Consider the following 21,242-nt stretch of genomic DNA (forward strand, 5'->3'; position numbering starts at 1 on the left):
GATGCCTGAGTGGAATTTCCTGAATATATTGCAACATAGCTCTTGTTGTGTCTGGCATTGCCCTAGTTTTTCTCTATCTATCTATCTATCTATCTATCATAAGGTATATTTATCTAATTGACATGGGTTGAGTGCGCACAGACTGAGGGAAGGTGCTGTTTTCAGCACTAGACACCTGCAGACACCTTACTACGTCACAAAGAGAAGCTGTACGTACTAGTCTGTATCAAACTCTCTCTCAAACACACACACACACACACACAGGAATGTGTGAAACAGTGAGAGACAGTCATCACAGGTGTGTGAGATGCGCATTGTGCTTAATACCTACTATATGATGTAATTCTGTTACAATCCAAAGTGTAACAAAAGACACCGCATCTTCAAGAGTCCAAAGATGTCTAGCAGAAACTAATAATTAATATTATTATAAAATCAAAAATGAAATAGTGTTCCATTTGAGTGTTATTCATGAGAGAAAACTGCCAGCGCGCGAGAGTTAAAGCGTCACGCGCTCAATCGCCAACTTGAGTACAAAGTTAAAACAAAAAAGGTTATTAATGTGTTTTATCAACTTAAGTTTAATTACAAATATGTAGTAGTCTAATTAAAAGTTCTGTGAAGCGGGTTTACAGTAGATGTGAAGAGAAAACCCTTAAAGTGAAGAGATTCAAGATGGCGTTCTGACTGAAACACCATCCAGCCTGAAAATGTGAATAACAGAACAAGCCGGAGCGATAGAAATATAACTGTGCATCAGCCCGATAGCAGCCTGAACTAAATTGATGACTTGATAAGTGAACGGTGCAAAAATGAGGGAAAACAAACCGACGGGATACGCGTTTCCCTGCCAACAGAAAGATAACAAAAGAATGCGCGAGCGTTTAAAGCATCCAGCCCAGTTTGATCAGTCTTAATATGTCAATCGGATCCATAACGCACAAACCACCGGGAATGCATACACAGATCGATATGTTTAACCTGGCCATGGTACCGGTGGGTTCTGGTCGGTAAAGCTGGTCTTTGGGTCGTTGGCAACTTTCCTAACAGCCGAGCTCTTCTCTCAGAACACCCAGCATAGGAGCTGCTGGTTTATATACTATAACGTTTTACTCGTTTAGATCTATAGCTCATACATTACACCGACACCTCTTGAAATGTGTGAATGTGACCCACAATATGGGAGCCACTTTATTTCGAGCACATTTAATTTATAGAAGGTTTAACAATAAATAATCGGAGAAACGTCACGCGGACTCGGTGGCCGGACTGTGTTAGTTCGTCAACTACTTCAGCTTATTAAAAACGAAAACGACGTTTTACATGAATCAAACCCACCCTGTCCTCCAGTGTGTTGATGGGGCTTTCATATACATTCGGTGTTTTCCGACTCGGTTTCGTTGTTTTGGGCTAATTTTAGGTGAATTCTGCAAAATACATCACCGCGCTCGCCGGTTTGAGCTGATTTTCCGGGAAAAAAAGTTCATGGCTCAATGAATTCAGGCTAAAACGACACACGCACGTGAAGCCCAAAGCCTCCCCTCTCGGACCGTGGCGTTGGGAGGATCGGTACCGAACGAGTCTGGCTGAATTCGGCCTCAGTTCGAGGAGGAAGAAACACAAACCAGCCCGCGCAGATTTCATGGAAGCCCGCTTGATCAGCTGCTGGCAGTTGGTGTTCTCAATCACGTCCGCGTGGAGGCTTCATATATAGTACAGGCGCACTTAGGCGAATAATATACACACTTTCAACGGCACTTCGTGCGGGTTATTTGAATAAATATTTTAATTCGAAACTAAACAAAGACCAAGGTGTGACACTGAGGTAATTTAATCTGCTAAGTTATCACTAATTTTTAGCAGCTGCTCAAGAATTTCCTCTCAGACAACTTGCACTTTTTCGTGACAGACTTTTTGACAGTTCGGTTCTGTTTTTGTTTGAAATCCTCCAGGACCGACCATGGCTGAGACGGCAGCTACCCCCGCATCCAAGCCCAAGAAGGCGAAAAGCTCCAAGAAAGCGACGTCGCATCCCAAATACTCTGAGATGATCAAAGCTGCCATCGCCGCCGACAGGAGCCGCAGCGGCGCGTCGCGTCAGTCCATCCAGAAGTACGTGAAAAACCACTACAAGGTGGGAGACAACGCCGACTCCCAGATCAAACTCGCCCTGAAGCGTCTGGTGGCCAGCGGGCTCCTTCGCCACACCAAGGGCATCGGGGCTTCGGGCTCCTTCAAACTGGCCAAAGCTGATGACGTCAAGAAGCCAGAGAAACCCAAACCAGCACCCGTGAAAGTCAAGAAGCCAGCCAAAGCAGCTGCCAAACCCAAGAAAGCCCCCAAGCCCAAGAAAGTGGCGAAATCCCCAGCGAAAACTAAGAAAGCCGCCGAGAAGAAAGTAAAGAAGGTGGCGGAGAAGAAGAAATCGCCTGTCAAAGCCAAGAAAGTTGTCAAGAAGGCGAAGGTGGCCAAACCTGCCAAGGCGAGCAAAGCCAAGAAGGTGAAAACGGCGAAACCCAAACCCAAAACAGCGGCCAGGAAAACGGGGAAGAAGAAGTAAAGTGAATTCAAACCGACCGGACTGATTCATTCGAAACTCGGTGTAAATAAACTTTTTGAAGCAAATGTTTTTTGGTATATTGTTATTTTTGTAAGGTCTTTGTGCGCGGACTTCAACCCCACATTTTTACAGCGTGTTTCTCCAGAAACTTTTTTTGTGATTCTATAAAGAAGAACCCAGACGAAACGGCGAAACTGTTATTTATTTTTTAAAAATTCCTGGACTTTTTTTTTTTTCTTCAAGTTGAACTGTGTTGGACACTATTATTATTATCCAGACATACTAATTAATTTGCCAATTAGATATGTCGATATATTCTTATTGTAGGTCATTCTAGGACTGTGAAGAACAATAATAAAATGTCTTTTTATGAAGAATGGTGACCTATATGATGGCGATGTACAGAATCAACTTGTGACGTGGACTGTTGTAGTCTAGCTCCATTGCTGTCCATATTATACTGTCATTGCGCGTAATTCGCATTACTGTGCATCAATAAACTTCTCATTTCAAACTCAGTCGTTTGTGTGGTGTTTTAATGCAGAAACACGGAGAGCAGATTAAATAGGTACTTTGACACTAGTCACGTGAGAGATGGTGGTCTTTAGGGACCGCAACCTCCAGTTCAGCGCAGAGCAAAAGGTGAAGCGCATCTTTGGTCTAGAGGGGCAGTTTGACTCACTGCTGCCCCGCGGTGTTTCATCTGAGAACTGCACCTGTCAGTGTCATGCTGGGGTAAGTGCAAATGGTGAGATGACGTGTCCTGCAGCGTGACATACAGGGGCATTGCCAAAAATGATCATCTCTATGAAAACAGTTTCAAAATGAAAGAAAAAAAAAACTAAACTGAAAAATAATGACCACGTTAATTTTAGTTTGATACACAGCATACTATAAAGTCTTTAAAATTTGCCTTAAACATGAATAACACACAAAATAGTTTAAAGTGCTTCTTAAAGGCATTGATGTATTTATTTAAAATACTAAAACTAAAAAAATAAGTGTACCAAAACTTTTTAGTATAAAACACAAAATAAAGACCAAACTGAAAATAAAACAGCCATAAAAAAACAAAAAAAAACAATTAACAACTATCATTCTGCATGATATACTTAACTATTTTAATCATAAAATCTTCATAAACACATTCATTTGTAATACTGCACCATGACTATTCAAGTAAACTCCAAAAATCAGTGATTAAAAAAGTGGATGTAAAATAAATGTACTTTCCTTTATACATATAAAGTACAATGGAAAAGGACCAAGTATGTGCCGTCAAATCGATTAATCATGATTAATCATCTAACACAAAAGTTTGTGTGTCAAACCATTAATCGCATCCAAAATAAAAGTTTGTTTGCATAATGTGTAGTGTATATTTATTATGTATATATAAATACACACACATGCATGTATATATTTAACATAATTAATATTAAAAAATATATATAAATTATATATAAATATACATGTAAATATTTCTTAAATAAATACATGTAGGTGTGTGTATTTATATATACATAATAAATATACACAGTACACAAATATTATGCGAAACCAAACTTTTATTTTGGATGCGATAATCATTTGACAGCACTAAATAAATTATATATATATATATAAACTTGTTAGATGTGATTAATCGATTTGACAGTACTAAAATGCGCTTAAAGCCTGAGACCTCAATCAAAACCTGAGATTTTTTTTAAATAACCCTGGAAATATTTTTTTTTTTTTTAAACAATGTTTAAATATTTCAGATTTGATGTCTCTAACCACATGTAAATAACGGAGAGACTGTACAGATGTTCAGATTTTCTTCGACTAAAGCTCAAGATGCTTTTCAGAACATCAGAAATCATGCTGGAGAACATGATCATCAGGTTTGGTCATTAAACATGTTACTCAAACTGTTAAGTGGATATTATAATTTGTAAATAAAATTTGCATTTTATGAAAAGTGAACGCCAGACAAACGTTTTCACTAGCAGTCTCAGATGTTTGGACACCACTGTACAATGTATGCATTATATCTTTGATTCTTGATGTTGAAAACAATTCAACTATCTAAAATCACCTCAAGCATCTCTCATATGCTCTATGTATTTTGCATAGTGTTCCTGAAACATGATCCTGTATCGAGTCTGAACAGAAATGAGATACGGGCTCAATGATACAACAGGGCCTGCTGCAAACCTGACACATTAATGCACTAAAAGTTGATTTCTATTGCAGATATATATGAAATGGCTGAATAATGGTTATGACACAAAATCAAATGATAATCAGCTGCTTGGACTCAGTCATGTGATCAAGCAAAACGCATCATTTTCAACATGCTGCTGATGTGATAGAGCACAGTAAACATAATTCACCAGAAAAAAAATGCTAGTTTATTACAAAATATTTCTATTAGAACATACTGGCTTCACTCCAAGCATCTCATTTGATATTGAAGCTGGAAGATCAAGGCCGACGAGACACACAAGCCTGGGGGATTTTAAATTTAATACTGGGCATTAATACTGGACAAAATATTGAAATTATGAAAATTAAACCAATGAATCAGTGCATCCACAGTCAGTTCTGTCTTTTTGAAGGAATATCTTCACATGCAAATTCTCATGAATAACACAGACAGACCTTCAGCTCAGAAATTGGTTATTGGATTGCTGGGAAAATGTTTTTAGGCTGAAATAAAACCTTTTTTGGAATGAAATGAAACAGTAACAGTTCTGAGATAAATCCAGTTTGGACAATATTATAAATACAGTCAGCCATGTCATCTTCTGCCGTCTATCCTGATCATTTCCAGCAATTCCAGTGGTAAAGTGAGAGTAGTGACACTGGTTATCTATAGGACGGCTCTGAACTAGGCCAAAGCATCAGAGCATTTAATCATCTTAAAATACACTTATTAAAAATACACTTATTAACACCATCCTTCCCTACAGCAATTCTAAACGAAATCAAAGATCATTCACCCCTACAATCAATACAGGCAAATGGAAAAGCAAGATTTTGGGCCCAGTTTAGCTATTTTCAATCGGTTTTTCGTCATCTTAAAAGAAAAAATAACGATAATTTGTCAGTCATGGTCCATACATATAAACAGCCATCTGAGGAACATGAAATGGAAATTTATTCCGTTTTAATTTCAGCCAATTTAGAAGATGCACTTCATTTAGTTGATTGTTTCCTTTAAATACAAGTGAAATTGAGTCAAAATGGTTATTTTCAGTTGACATCCATAGCACATAACTAGAGCTCAACTTATATTCAACCCAGAATTACTTTAGCTTCTCAAATATTCTGAAAGGGTGAATTATGAATTAAATTGAAGTGCATTTCCTGAACTGGCTGAGGTAAAACCGAATAATTGACCCCAACACTGAGATGTGTTTGAATAGACGCTTCAGACGCCGAATATGAGTTTGAATACATTCACATTGAATATATTCTTGATCCATATTGATTTCCCAAGGTCTTAAATACATTACAATCTCTGTACAATTCAAAACATAATCTGTTAAATCATTTCTTAATATTGCTCCTGTTGGAAAAACGTCTCTTGGGGTCGACCAATGTAGGTCAAACAGTAAGGTCGGCAAGTTTTCGTAGTAAAAGCAAAGCATGTCTGTAATACTTTAGTCCAGCTGAAGAGAAAAAAAAAACTGCTAAATTCTGTTGTGTCGCTGTAACTAACAGGGTTTCACACCCTTGTTAAGTCACAATGACTCGGTAAGGCCAAGACAGAGCGCAGGAAATGAAGGAGTGTGTGTTTATCTGCATGTATTGTGCGTGTGCATCATTTGTGTCGGCTAAAGGCTCTGTACAGAGCGAAGCCCAGCATGGCGGCTATTGTGGCGCCCAGAGTCACACGCAGCCAGAAAGACGTGCTGCTCATGTCTGATCCATTCAGGTGCCTGCAGACAGGAAGTGACAGAGATAGAGAGAGATTTAAATACACTCAGTATTTCTGGTGACCTTGATGACACACAGACAGTCAAGCAGGCTAATTTTAGGCTTCAGATCATCTGTATATTGTTGGATCGACTGTTTTTTTCTATTTTTCTTGAAAATATCCCATAGATTCAGGTCAGGCATGTTGGCTGGCCAATAAAGCACAGTAATATCATGGTCAGCAAACCACTTGGAAGTGGTTTTTGCACTGTGGGCAGGTGCTAAAGTCCTGCTGGAAAAGGAAATCAGCATCTCCATAAAGCTTGTCAGCAGATGGAAGCATAAAGTGCTCCAAAATCTCCTGGAAGATGGCTGCATTGACTTTGCACTTGATAAAACACAATGGGCCAACACCAGCAGACATCACGCCCCCCCCAAATCATTATTGACTTCAGAAACTTCACACTAGACTTCAAGCAGCTTGGATTCTGTGCCTCTCCAGTCTTCCTTCAGACTCTGGGACCATGATTTCAACATGAAATGCAAAATTTACTTTTATCTGAAAAGAGGACTTTCGACCACTGTTCACTGTCCAGTTCTTTTTCTCCTTAGCCCAGGTAAGATGCTTCTGACGTTGTCTCTGGTTCAGAAGTGGCTTGGTAGTCCTTTTCCTGAAGATGTCTGAGTGTGGTGACTCTTGATGCGCTGACTCCGGCTTCATTCTACTCATTGTGAAGCTCTCCCAAGTGTTTGAATCGGCTTTACTTGACAGTATTCTCAAGCTTGCGGTCATCCCTGTTGCTTGTGCACCTTTGCCTACCCAATTTCTTCCTTCCAGTCAACTTTGCATTTAATATGCTTTGATACATCACTCTGTAAACAGCCACCCCATTCAGTAATGACCTTCTGTGACTTACTCTCTTTGTGGAGGGTGTCAATGATTGTCTCCTGGACCATTGCCAAGTCAGCAGTCTTCCCCATTAGTGTGGTTTCAAAGAACAAAAGATACCCGTAATTTATACTGTAGGGATGGTCATTTAATGAAACTCAAATGTAAATATTCTAATATTTTGAGATACTGGATTTTGGACTTTCATTAGCTGTACGCTCTAATCATCAAAATTTAAAAAAAAAACTTTTGAAATGTTTTACTTTACATGTAGGGAATCTAGAATATATGAAAGTTTCATTTTTTAAAATAATTTACAATAAAAAAATGAACTTTTTCACGATATTCTAATTATATGACCAGCACCTGTATATATATATATATATATATATAAATAAAATGACCCTACAAGTTTGATTCAACAATTAAAATGAGGAAAATATTTTATATATATTTATAAATATAATATTTTAAATATTAGAGAAGAACAAAACACTAAACTTGGTTAGGGTATTTATCTGACAAAATTATTCGTCAAAAAAAAGGGTAAACTTACAGCTACAGGTCTTATTTTACTATGACAAAAAAAAAAAACCTCAAAAAAGCAACACAATCAGTTATTAATATTTCGTTGGTTCTCTCTTGTTTTTGCATGTGTTCATAATTTCTTTGTATGCCAGCCTGGCCAAAAAGTCAGCACAATTTGGCATGTTTCATTACATTATTATCACAAATAAATCAATGGACTCCAAGAACAACCACGCAATATGCTTAACGCATTTTTAATAATATTCTAATAAAGGGTGAAGTTGTCATTTTCCCTATGCAGGACATCACTTTTGGCTTATTGTATATATGTAAAAATAAATGGTAAGATGCGTGTGTACTTACGGGTACATGGCGGCCCAGGTGAGCTTGCTGTAAATGTGTGTGTGAGTGTGTGTGAGCAGCGTGGAGAAATGGAGGGGTGAAGGCAGCCGATGCTTGTAACAAAACTCAGATGGGCTCATCCCATGATGCTGTTTGACTTCTATCAGATCAGCTTTGGAGCCCACCACCACACACGGGATCCCACTGTCCATATAGTGCTGCTACAGAGGAATAATGCAAAAAAAACACATTTCAAGAGTCATTGTTTTGAATTTTGTCAACTGTAATGGCACTTAAATCAGAATTAAAAAAACCTAAATGAAATCTGTTCATCATATAAAGTGATCGAGTCTCTTGAGAAAATTTGGACTAAACCGCTCAATTCATATGGATTCGTTTTATGATCTCTTTATGAACTTTTTGAAGCGTCAAAGTGGTAGTTGCGTAGCTGTCTATGGAGGGACAGAAATTGCTCAGATTTCATTAAAAATATCTTCATTTGTGTTCCGAAGATGAATGAAAGTCTTACGGGTTTGGTAAATGATGACAGAATTTAAATTTTTTGGTGAACAAACCCTTTATGCTGAATAAAAGTATTTATTTATTAAAAAAAAAAAAATCTTACTGACCCCAAACTTTTGAACAGTAGTTTATTCTGTGAAATACACAATTTAAGGCCCTAGAGATCATTTCAGCTTCTTATTCAGATCTTAAGATGGGCCATAAATTGATTTCCTTGAGTTAGTGTAACTAAAAGTGCATGTTAGCCAAACAGGCTTCAGGAGAAATGAATAAGTCACTTCATCATTTATTATTCACTGACAGATATCAGGTTGTGCAAGGTCATTATGGGTTATTAATTCATTTGGATGATCTGATATTTAATGAATATGAGTGAGATGTGTGTCAGAGTTTGTCGAGCATTACTCCAGAACTAAAGCATCTTGTTTCTTACCTTATATATACTAGCACAGTAGTTAAATGAGTCTGGGTCGCTGACATCATACATGAGACACGCCACATCACACGCTGCATCTGCTGCTTTTAGAAACTCTGTTTCCACGTCCACTTCTTCCAGCTGCAAGAAATAACATGCAAGTCAGGTGGGAAATCAACAAACTAGGGTATGTGAAAAGCTTGGGACGGCACTTACGATGAGGTACTTGTCCTGATTGGCTACTGAGACTGTGTTGACAGCATATATTGAGGGGGGGCCGGGGTCGCGGTCATTTCTCTGAAAATAAAGGTAGATCTAAATGAGACTACAGGGAATCACAAAACAGATAAACATTTTCTAGACGGACTATAAAAGCCTAGAGCAAAACCATCAAGTACTATTCTCTAGGACTAATAATCGACTAAACGTTAGTCGACGAGAAGAGGCTTAATTGACCAAATTTTAATTAGTTGGTTAGTCGCAGAAATAAAAAAATAAAAAAAAACTCCACAGGAAGTGACAAAGTCACGCAGTCCGTAAAGGACAGATCGTTGACACGGCTGGTCCATGCGGTAACTAATCATTTATCATTCATCGATCTCAAACATGGCTTGAAATTTGAAACATGCAAGTAGTAGGCTAACGTTAGCCACTTTACATGGCCGCTTGCTCTAACGTTAACCTAGATCAATGTTCGCTATTATTAGGAGCATATCCGAGTGTTTTTGTGGAGTGTGGAAGCTAAATTAGTATTGTGCTTACTGCATGACGTTTAACTTAATGTGCATTTCTCTCTATAGGCACATCCACTATACTGTGGAAATGAAGAGTCAGCATCGTCAACTTCATCTTTGCAGCAGACTCAGAAAACACTATTATTAAAATGTTCAGACAGTCTCCTTTTGTTTTCAGACACATTCATAATCATTGCTTTTGCCAGTGTTGCTGTGCCAAGCTTTATGTGTGCACTTAAGTACTTCATTTATATAAGGCCAAAGACGTTTATATATAGAAAGACGGTGCACTCGTATTATTATGAATGGGAGAAAGTGCAACGTGCAATATGGCGGAATAAGTCCCGCCTTCTAAATAAAAGCCAATCGCTGATAGGTAAAGTCACTGCAGCGGCCGTTAGAAGCTCCGGTTCCTATAGAAACAGTCAGATGCGCACTTCCTATAGAGATGAGAACTTAAGACCGCGCATTAGCTTGATCCAGCCTGCAAAATGTCATTTTTTGTCATGATTCAAGCGTTTAGAAACAAAATTTATGAGACAGTTGTTGTCAGATTTCATTGGTGATTTCAATTATGAAAGCTTGACGAACAGCTTTGGAGAATTTGATGTTTCCCCATTCAAAGAGATAGGAGCTGCACTTGCATGCCCGAGAGGCGTTTCAAAGATGGCCGCCGAGTGAAATGACTTTGTGTATTTCTCTGTAATGTAGAATAATGTTAGCAATGTTACATATTCTTTCTTAGCCCTGAAACTCATTTTCCAAAGCAACCCCCCACAGTATATATTCATGTAATTAAATTAATTTCATAAATGTGCGACTAGTCAACTAATAGCTTAAATTAATGACTACTAGTCGACTAGAAAAATCTTTAGTCGGGAACAGTCCTACTATTTTGTACCCATATTAATATTAATGCTCTTATTTTTTTTACTCTAAAAATCTTTGTCATGTGTTTTTATTGTACAATGGGGAAAGAAAAAAAACAGAAAAAAAGAAAGTACAACCACTTGCTTGATAAATAGTAGAAAATCCATGATAAAGCAACCTTTTTCATTTATTTTTTATTTAATGCATGCCAACAGTGAAATCTCATTGGTCCATTAAAATACATTAAACATCAAATATTTTCTGATTGGCTCTGATCTGACAGCAGTATTTTGTAAAGTGAAATTACTAACAAAAGTTCTGCTTTCAAGCCACGCTCTCACCTCAGTGCTTCGCTGCAGAAATGCTCGAAGAAAGTCTGTCTTTCCCGTTCCGCGCGGACCAATCACTTTGCAGAGGAACACAGTCCGCTGAGTCTGTCTCTTGTCCAGGTCTAATGCCTTTTCTCTCGTTACTAATACACACAGAAAAAGACAGAAATATTCTTTAGTATCAGTTTGATCAAACATATGTGGAGCAGGTCTGTGTGTGGATCTCATTACCTGTGATGGCGGAGGTCTGGGATTCTCGCTCCATTAGAATCGGATACCCGAGGTATCCCAGATGCTCCAAACACCGGTGGACATCCAGATAAGCACATAACCTGCAGTTTATCCAATAACACATAAAATTTAAAGTCACAACTACTGAACTGGGAATGTGGAATAATAATAATAATACAGAAATGATTTCATAAAATTCTGCTTTTTATGTTCTGATTTTAGATATAAGGCTGGAAACAAATTTTCGGATTAAACGCAACCTCTATGCCTGTTTCTTGCACCATTTTTTTTTTACTCCACTCCTGCTGAATCTACAGGCAAAAGAAGTCTTATTTTGCCCAAGTTTGTAGTCCAAATTTAACGTGATGAGATAAAACAAGAACACCAAAAAAGATGGCATGAACACAAATCTTTCTTTTGAGTTATAATAAAGTTTATATAATACAGCAATTCATAAGCAAATGGCTTATGTTTTTAGTGGATCAAATACACACAGGGGAACTAGTGAACTAGACCGTTTCCCAAACAAATGACTCTTATGAACAAGTTCTTTTTAGAAAGTCATATATTGTACATATAGTGCAGCCAGTGTAGTCTGAATCAAATGACTCTCATGGACATTTTTTTAGTGAATCATAAAAAGAGTTTAGTGAATCATAAAATCATCGCAACGTGTGTAGTCTAATTTCTGGGAAATCACAAACACACAGCATAACTACTGTAGTCTGACTCCCGAACAAATGACTCTTAAGAACAGGTTCTTTTTAGTGAATCATACTAAAGATTAAGTGTGCTTCGTTTCACAAACAAATGACTGTTATTAACTGGTTCTTTTTAGTGAATCATAAACAATACAACACACAAGTGTAGTCTGATTCACATGACTCATGGACTCTTTTTTTTTTTTTTTTTTTTTAGTGAATCATAAAAGAGTGCAACAAGTGTAGTCTAATTTTCAAACTGGCTCTTTTTTCTGGGAAATCATAAACATACAGCACAACTAGCGTCTGACTCTCAAACAAATGACTCTTAAGAACAGGTTCTTTTTAGTGAATCATAATAAAGATCAAGTGTAGTCTGATTCACAAACAAATGACTCTTTCGATCAGGTCCTTTTAATGAATCTTTCGAAAGAATACAGTTACTCTGATTTACTATATGATTTCATCACAGTGCTACTTCCAGTGATGGAGTATTTTAAAGGATTTTATTCCTTTATTAAAATCCTTTTATTTTAATATCGAACAGGTTTAATTATGTATCAATATCGTCAGCTCTTGTGGGAGGGCACAAATTAATCAGAGTGACTCCCAGAACGAAAAATGATTCATTAAATGAGTATTGTGCTGTTTGAACTTTCACTCACATCCACTTGCAGAAGTATCCTTGTTGGGAGATGTAGCTCTCGTCCGTAAGGGGGACATTACTGTACACCGCCGGGCCCCAGGGCATGTAGGGTAAAACACTAAACAGATTCTTCAGCTCTGCGGGAGAGAGGGCTGAATCCTTATCCTACAGGAGGAGACACACGATCATCAGCCCAATGAAACTCTAAGCACACAAAGTTCATTAGAGGATCAGATCCGTCAGTGTTAGCGCTCACCTCATCATACTTATCAAAGAGCTTCTGGAGGAACTGATGACCCAGATGATTCAACTCCGTCGTACAGCCCACCGGTATTCGCAGTCTGTCACAACACATACAGGTCACTCAAATACTGATTTCTGTTCATGCAATCATATGCTTTCACATGCACAGACGTACGGTGGGTAGAGGTAGTCATCCATCAACTCCAGCGTGTCATCGTAGCCGAATTTACGCAAGATGGTCCAGGTGGTCTCATGACGTCCCCTCTGGATAAAGAGAGTGTTCAAGAACAGGAAACCTACGGGAAACACAAAAGCAAGAGTGTGTAAATTATTATTAAGATACACAAGAGAGTGTGCATAAGGAATATGAATATACGTGTAACGTGTGTTACCGTTGAGTGTGAGTCCGTTGTCCTGGACTCCATCACTGGTGTTCTTCCACACCACTGTTTTCACATCTTCAAGAGCCTGAGGAGCCAGTGGATTCCCGAAACACAATTTCTACACACACATACACATAGGGTTTCCATTAACTCACTGCGACCCTACATACAACAAGTGTATATATATCACAGTGTTGTTATTGTGTTTTTGTTAATTGAAATAAAGCTAAAATAAAATAAAAGCTGAATATTAGATGAAAAATAAAACTTTGAAAACTTAAAAATGCAAATTGTAGCACCTAAATGAAATAAAAAGTACCAAATTTACTAAAACTAAACCTGAAAAATAAATTAAAGCTAAATAGACATTTAAAAAAAAATGACAAAAGCACTTAACAAAATTACTAAATTGTAAACCAAATTTAAAATGAAAGCTGAAAATATAAAAATAAAAGTTAATCCAAAAAAACTTACTATAATAATATATAAATAATACTAAAATATCACTGAAATAAAGATAACACTGAAAAAAATATTTATCATTTAACCCATTTAAAATTCTTAAACAATGTCTCAAATCAATTGCACATAATTCATCATTGCATGTTACTTTAAAGAAAACAATAAAATATAATTTTTCATAATATTTCACGTAACTGTAATAACTTTGTGTACCTTATAAACACCTTTTCTGCTGACTGATAGGCGAGGGAAAACATATTTAAGAAACTTCACATGTTTGATTCAAATCCTGATGGATAAAAATCCTGCCTTACATTATTTTCTGCTGTATAATCTAGTGTTGTCAAATGTACCGACTTCGGTGCCAAGTCGGTACTGAAATTTTAAAAATGTGACGCTTTGAGCGCTGTTGAGCGGATTCGTAAACACCTCTGATTGGCCACTGTGTTCACGTGCTCACCAGATATGTCTGTGATTGGCTTCGATGATCAACACTTCAAAAACATGTTGTAAATAAATAGTCATCAATGACGCTCTTCACCAAGTGCTTACACAGATACACACGGGAGCATTTGAAAGCAGGCGTCTATCAGCAGGACTGCCTGTTTTCAAACGCTCCCATGCGTTGATCATTGTAGCCAATCACAGACATATCTGTTGAGCGTGTGAACACAATGGCCAATCAGAGGTGTTTACGAATCTGCTCAGCACTCAAAGCATCACATTTTTAAAATTTCAGTACCGACTTGGTATTGAAGTCAGTACTTTTGACAACACTAGCATAATCCATTTCAGTCCAAAATGAGCCACATCTGAGAAGTTGTGAATGTTGTTTCATGTTTGTCAGCTCACCTGAAAGCAGTTGAGTTCAGTGTCACTGAGGATGTGATCATTATCCTGATCAGAGATGCTGAAGATTCGACTCAGAGCTCGAACACACTGCGGCTTCAGCTACACAAACACACACAAACCTTCATAATGCCATATGTACTCACAAGGTGAAAAAGATGCAGGGATGTAGTAGTGTGTGTGTACCTGTTTGTCTTCGGGGTCGTAGAGCGGAGCAGTCGGGTGTAGAACGGCCTTCTGGGCGTAATAGAAGAGCTCGGAAATATTCTTCAGATTCTTTGCTGAGCACTGCGGACACAAATACATTCTCATAATCATATATAATCGTATACAGTATTTTTTTTCCTACTATGGTAGTCAATGGGGGGCGAGATCTGCTTGGTTAAAAATATTCTTCTTTTGTGTAAAGCAGAACAAAAAAAAAAAATTTATACAGGTTTGGAACTACAAACCCGATTCCAAAAAAGTTGGGACACTGTACAAATTGTGAATAAAAAAGGAATGCAAAGATGTGGAAGTTTCAAATTTCAATATTTTATTCAGAATACAACATAGATGACATATCAAATGTTTAAACTGAGAAAATTTATCATTTTAAAGGAAAAATAAGTTGATTTTACATTTCATGGCATCAACATCTCAAAAAAGTTGGGACAAGGCCATGTTTACCACTGTGTGGCATCCCCTCTTCTTTTTATAACAGTCTGCAAACGTCTGGGGACTGAGGAGACAAGTTGCTCAAGTTTAGGAATAGGAATGTTGTCCCATTCTTGTCTAATACAGGCTTCTAGTTGCTCAACTGTCTTAGGTCTTCTTTGTCGCATCTTCCTCTTTATGATGCGCCAAATGTTTTCTATGGGTGAAAGATCTGGACTGCAGGCTGGCCATTTCAGTACCCGGATCCTTCTTCTACGCAGCCATGATGTTGTAATTGATGCAGTATGTGGTCTGGCATCGTCATGTTGGAAAATGCAAGGACTTCCCTGAAAGAGATGACGTCTGGATGGGAGCATATGTTGTTCTAGAACTTGGATATACCTTTCAGCATTGATGGTGCCTTTCCAGATGTGTAAGCTGCCCATGCCACACGCACTCATGCAACCCCATACCAGCAGAGATGCAGGCTTCTGAACTGAGCGCTGATAACAACTTGGGTTGTCCTTGTCCTCTTTAGTCCGGATGACATGGCGTCCCAGTTTTCCAAAAAGAACTTCAAATTTTGATTAGTCTGACCACAGAACAGTTTTCCACTTTGCCACATTTTAAATGAGCCTTGGCCCAGAGAAAACGCCTGCGCTTCTGGATCATGTTTAGATATGGCTTCTTTTTTGACCTATAGAGTTTTAGCCAGCAACGGCGAATGGCACGGTGGATTGTGTTCACCGACAATGTTTTCTGGAAGTATTCCTGAGCCCATGTTGTGATTTCCATTACAGTAGCATTCCTGTATGTGATGCAGTGCCGTCTAAGGGCCCGAAGATCACGGGCATCCAGTATGGTTTTCCGGCCTTGACCCTTACGCACAGAGATTGTTCCAGATTCTCTGAATCTTTGGATGATATTATGCACTGTAGATGATGATAACTTCAAACTCTTTGCAATTTTTCTCTGAGAAACTCCTTTCTGATATTGCTCCACTATTTTTCCCGCAGCAGCACTGGGGAATTGGTGATCCTCTGCCCATCTTGACTTCTGAGAGACACTGCCACTCTGAGAGGCTCTTTTTATACCCAATCATGTTGCCAATTGACCTAATAAGTTGCAAATTGGTCCTCCAGCTGTTCCTTATATGTACATTTAACTTTTCCGGCCTCTTATTGCTACCTGTCCCAACTTTTTTGGAATGTGTAGCTCTCATGAAATCCAAAATGAGCCAATATTTGGCATGACATTTCAAAATGTCTCACTTTCAACATTTGATATGTTATCTATATTCTATTGTAAATAAAATATAAGTTTATGAGATTTGTAAATTATTGCATTCCTTTTTTATTCACAATTTGTACAGTGTCCCAACTTTTTTGGAATCGGGTTTGTACTTGAGGGGGAGTAAATGATGACAGAATTTAATTTTTGGGTGAACTATCCCTTTAAGTCACACGGTTGAATGCATGATTGTGGTTTCATATGCTAATCTATACCCTATGCTGCAGATTATATGTTGGAATGGGATTTTGGTGCATTAGTTGACTGGTAACCATTAGTACAGCAATCCAGCCTCTAAAAGTGATATGAAAATAAAAGTTCGATGTAGACAAACAATAACATTCACAAAGCAAAACATCCTCTCCAGTTGCCCAGTAAACTCTAAAATTAATGACTTGTTCAGAAATGTTTTGGCAAACAACATTCTGAAGGACAAGCCAGTACTCGAGGTCAGCCAATCACAGCAGAGGTCATTCATATATAGAGTTCTTAAAAGGTACAGCTGCAGAAACAGCTTTGTTTAGTTCTCAGCGTCAGAGAGAGGTCATGGAAAACTTAATTATGACTTTCTAATGCAGGAAACCTTGACTAATTTTTTAAGTTGACTTCAGGGGAAAACTAAACTAAAGTAAGTGTGATAAACGACCCTTTCACACATTCATGTGTGTGTCTATATGTGTGAAACATGTCTTTGTGCTTGTGTCAGTGATTCAAACCTCTACACAGGTCTCAATCTCCGAAAACTGGTTCATGATTGGCAGGATGGTTTCCATGGAGCTCCCAGAGCGCAAGTCAGACTTGTTGCCCACGAGGATGATGGGAATCCTACAGCAACAAAAAGAGAGACATTTTTCATGGAAGTCCAAAAAAAAAAAAAAAAAATGTAGATGCGTTTACGTGGGCATCAGAGACATACTTGCTTCCTTTCTCAGCGCCTCCATTGACCAGCGGAATCCATTTAGTCCTGATCTGAGAGAAAATACAAGGATAAAATCAGTTCAGAGGAAATAAAAGACAAAAATATAGTGATAATGTTAAAGGACACCCTGAGAAAACCAATACCTTGTCAATGGTTTCCTCTTGCGTGACATCATAAACCACACACACGACATTAGCCTACAAATGAGAAAACAATCATCTTTATTCAGTCAACAATCTATATATATATATATATATATATGTAAACTACCAGCCATAAGTTTGGAATAATTGATATTTTTTGTAATGATTTTAAAAGAAGTCTCTTCTGCACATCAAGGCTGCATTTATTTGGTCAAAAATACAGTAAAAACAGTAATATTGTGAAATATTATTACAATTTAAAATAACTTTTTTCTATTGTAATATTTTAAAATGTAATTTATTTCTGTGATCAAAGCTGAATTTTCAGCATCATTACTCTGAAGACGTGACACTGAAGACTGGAGTAATGATGCTTTTGAATCACAGGAATAAATTACATTTTAAAATAACACACAAACATAATTAGGACACATCTTACCTTTACGATTTCCTCCCTCAACACTTCATCAGACTGTTCAGTTTCTGTAGAGAGACACTGAGTGTTAGTAAAATGCTACAGGGCAAATATTACATCATCTAATACACACACACACACCTGAATAGTCGACTATATGTGTGGGCACTTTCTCAGGTGTGACGTCAGCAGGTATGGTGATCTCCTCCGCCCTGAGAGGAACCTGACGGCACAAACAAATCAGCTTCCTCTTACTGCACCACTCAAACACACTACCAGAGAGGCTCATGGGTAAACTCACCTGCTCAGGAAACTCCTCTCCGACCAGAGACATGATGAGAGAGGTCTTTCCCACTTTGGCTAGAGGAAAAAAATAGAAAAAATATATTCCCAATATAAATGCATTCCCACCGGCTCATTTTACTCTAGATTTGTGAAATGTCACATGATCTATGGCTACACCACAATCGCAAGCTCTTCTGCGGTGATTTCCTTTGCAAATCAGTGTGGCTTTAGTTTGATTTCCAGTTTTATACTTGTGTTTTTCCACTCCTTCATCAGTGCTCAATCTCAGTCAGGCTGCACATGTGACATGTTTTGAGTTAAAAGTAGCCACTGTCAAACTTTCATAAATGTTGCTCTTAAAAGAATAGTTCACCCAAAAATTAAAATTATCCCAGGATTTACTCACCCTCAAGCCATCCTAGGTGTATATGACTATCTTCTTTCAGATGAAGACAATAAGAGATATATTTAATAATATCCTGATTCTTCTTAATGTTTTTGAAGCTCCAAAAAGTGCATCCATCCATCATAAAAGTAATCCATACGACACCAGAGGGTTAATAAAGGCCTTCTGAAGTGAAGCGATGCGTTTTCGTGAGAAAAATTTCCATATTTATAAACTATAATCACTGATTACGCACGTACGGCTGTTGCTGGAAGCCAGTGATTATAGTTTATCATTTTAAATATGGATATTTTTCTTACAAAAACCCATCGCTTTGCTTCAGAAGGACTTAATTAACCCCCTGGAGTCGTATGGATTACTTTTATGATGGATGGATGCACTTTTTGGGCTTCAAAATCTCAAGCCCCATTCACTCCCATTATAAAGCTTGGAAAAGCCAGAATATTTTTTAATGTAACTCTGACTGTATTCGTCTGAAAGAAAATAGTCATATACACCTAGGATGGCTTGAGGGTGAGTAAATCATGGAATAATTTCATTTGTGGGTGAACTATCCTTATAACTGGTCACTCCTACAGGCGTTCACCTTGAGCTGATAAGGTTAGATAAGAGATACTAATAAGGACACTACTGAAATAAATATAACACTAATGCTGAAATAAAGCATGCGTGTGCTGCCAAAGAAATGACACTATAGGCTGTATCATTTACGGAAGCATGTTTCTGACACAGAATAAAAAAATAGAATTGGAATATAATATATTAGAAATATATATATATATATATATATATATATATATATATAAATCAATGTTGAAATATTTTGTTGCTTAATAGTTTATTTTCAGCATTAATAATAGTAAGAAATGTTATACAAATCAGCATTTTACAATGATTTCTGAAGGATCATGTGACACTAAAGACTGGAGTAATGATGCTGAAAATTCAGCTTTGATCACAGGAATAAATTAGATTTTAAAATATATTAAAACAGATAACGGCTATTTTAAATTTTAATAATATTTCACAGTATTTTACTGTATTTCTGATCAAATAAATGTAGCCTTGGTGAGCAGAAGAGACTTTAAAAAAAAAAAAATAAAAAAAAACCCGGTAGTGTAAATCCCCAGCATTATGATCCAGGTTGAAGTCTTCCTCTAGGAATACGTGCATTGTGTCACACGTGCTGGAGGATCTGTTTACTCTTCACTTTTCTAGGCACAAACTCCACACCTTGATTTGATAGTTACCATGTCAACACCATTATCAATCACTCACCGAAGAATTAATGAGCAGATTTAGTCATTCTAACTAAAATCACGAGGATTAAGAAATAGATAAATTCTTTCACGACGAGCAAAACTACTCAAAAAAATCAAAACAACCCAATACATTAATGTGGAGTTAACGTGGAGTTTTTCAAAATGCATGTATATATATGAATATCTATCACATGCAAATATCTACTAAATAAAACACATATGTGGGTGTTTAATTAATCAATATAAAGTGACTAATTAGACTTCTAGAGTTTGACTGAACTGTCACTAGCCTGTAATTTGTGTGAACAACTTGCTCACTTGTTATTAAAGTTCATTTTCGTGTGTTTTGATTTTGCATGATGGCAAACAACAGATTAAACAAAAAAATTAAAGCACTAAATTAACTGATAATGCAAGAATGCAGTGTGTTTACTTCCGATCATTTCTGCAGCAGCTCAAGGTTGAGGGTTAGCGCTCTCTAATCATGCTAACTTTCATTAAACTGTCACATTTACTTCCCTTGATATTAAAAAAACAAAATAACATCTTACGTTCCCCCAACAGCAGTATCCGGACATCGCGTTTCATTTCACTCCACTCTCTATTGAACTCTCCGACAAGCTGCGTCTATCTTTGCCAAAAACTTCAAATTCAATTCAAAGCTCAGTGCTAGTTTCTGACTAGCCCCATTCCAGCGAAAGAAACTGGCACCGCTACTGACTTCCGGTTGGAGCCCAAATGGAGCGCCCTCTACTGTGCATTTCCTTCGTTTTTTACATCAACTTATTTAAATATTACTTAGATTTACTTCAACTTATTTAATATTATTATTTATTTTCTATATTCTCTATTTCTGAGTACATTATACAGTGTCATGGCTTATAATTTTATTTTATATTATATTAATTGAGCTTTGTTTACTCTGACTGAATTAATAATTTAATAGGGATTAGATTAAATAATATAATTACCTTGAATATATTGGTCCATACTGGTAGTAATTTATGGAAAATAATTTATAATTCCATTAGAAGCACTAAAACATTAATAATTCATATTATACTGCATTACATTAAAATATTAAAAACTAATAATTCATATAAAATGTTCTTTTTCAAATCAAAAAAAGCATTTGAAAAACATAAGCTATATTATATTCATATTTTAAATTAGATGAGCCAAAGGTCTGTGAAGAATTATCTAATGTTCGTTAAGGACATATTAATGAAAGTTATTATGTGTTAAAATCAGGTTCTGTTTTACTGTAACTGTGTGT

General features: G+C 37.1%; 3 protein-coding genes across 11 annotated transcripts in view; 1 reads left to right on the forward strand and 2 right to left on the reverse strand.

The window, feature by feature from the left end:
• Nucleotides 1–1,481, reverse strand: part of rhbdl1 (rhomboid, veinlet-like 1 (Drosophila)) — a 32,449-nt gene extending 30,968 nt beyond the window's left edge. For 6 of the 9 annotated variants that reach the window (XR_007927828.1, XR_007927827.1, XR_007927825.1 and 3 more), the window contains exon 1: nucleotides 332–1,375. The gene's annotated coding sequence lies outside the window, so the exon portion shown is untranslated. Of the gene's footprint in view, nucleotides 1–331 lie in introns of all 9 variants that reach the window. The other 3 variants (XM_051881722.1, XM_051881721.1, XM_051881720.1) reach the window with 3 other exon arrangements.
• Nucleotides 1,482–1,598: 117 nt separating this feature from the next.
• On the forward strand, nucleotides 1,599–3,078 carry LOC127505841 (histone H1.0-B). Its single transcript, XM_051881725.1, has 2 exons — nucleotides 1,599–1,825; nucleotides 1,953–3,078. The coding sequence occupies exon 2, from the start codon at nucleotides 1,961–1,963 to the stop codon at nucleotides 2,558–2,560; it is 600 nt and encodes a 199-aa protein (XP_051737685.1). The 5' UTR covers nucleotides 1,599–1,825; nucleotides 1,953–1,960; the 3' UTR covers nucleotides 2,561–3,078.
• Nucleotides 3,079–4,933: 1,855 nt separating this feature from the next.
• rhot2 (ras homolog family member T2) lies at nucleotides 4,934–20,708 on the reverse strand. Its single transcript, XM_051881717.1, has 19 exons — nucleotides 20,518–20,708; nucleotides 18,315–18,373; nucleotides 18,155–18,236; nucleotides 18,038–18,081; nucleotides 17,599–17,652; nucleotides 17,453–17,505; nucleotides 17,253–17,361; nucleotides 14,797–14,898; nucleotides 14,614–14,712; nucleotides 13,309–13,417; nucleotides 13,092–13,212; nucleotides 12,930–13,014; nucleotides 12,693–12,838; nucleotides 11,327–11,427; nucleotides 11,108–11,238; nucleotides 9,379–9,459; nucleotides 9,181–9,303; nucleotides 8,247–8,446; nucleotides 4,934–6,489 (listed from the first exon to the last, which is right to left on the reverse strand). The coding sequence occupies exons 1-19, from the start codon at nucleotides 20,552–20,554 to the stop codon at nucleotides 6,372–6,374; spliced, it is 1,854 nt and encodes a 617-aa protein (XP_051737677.1). The 5' UTR covers nucleotides 20,555–20,708; the 3' UTR covers nucleotides 4,934–6,371.
• Nucleotides 20,709–21,242: the final 534 nt, after the last annotated feature.

The sequence above is a fragment of the Ctenopharyngodon idella genome, chromosome 23, assembly GCF_019924925.1.
Source record: "Ctenopharyngodon idella isolate HZGC_01 chromosome 23, HZGC01, whole genome shotgun sequence".
Lineage (NCBI taxonomy): Eukaryota > Metazoa > Chordata > Actinopteri > Cypriniformes > Xenocyprididae > Ctenopharyngodon > Ctenopharyngodon idella.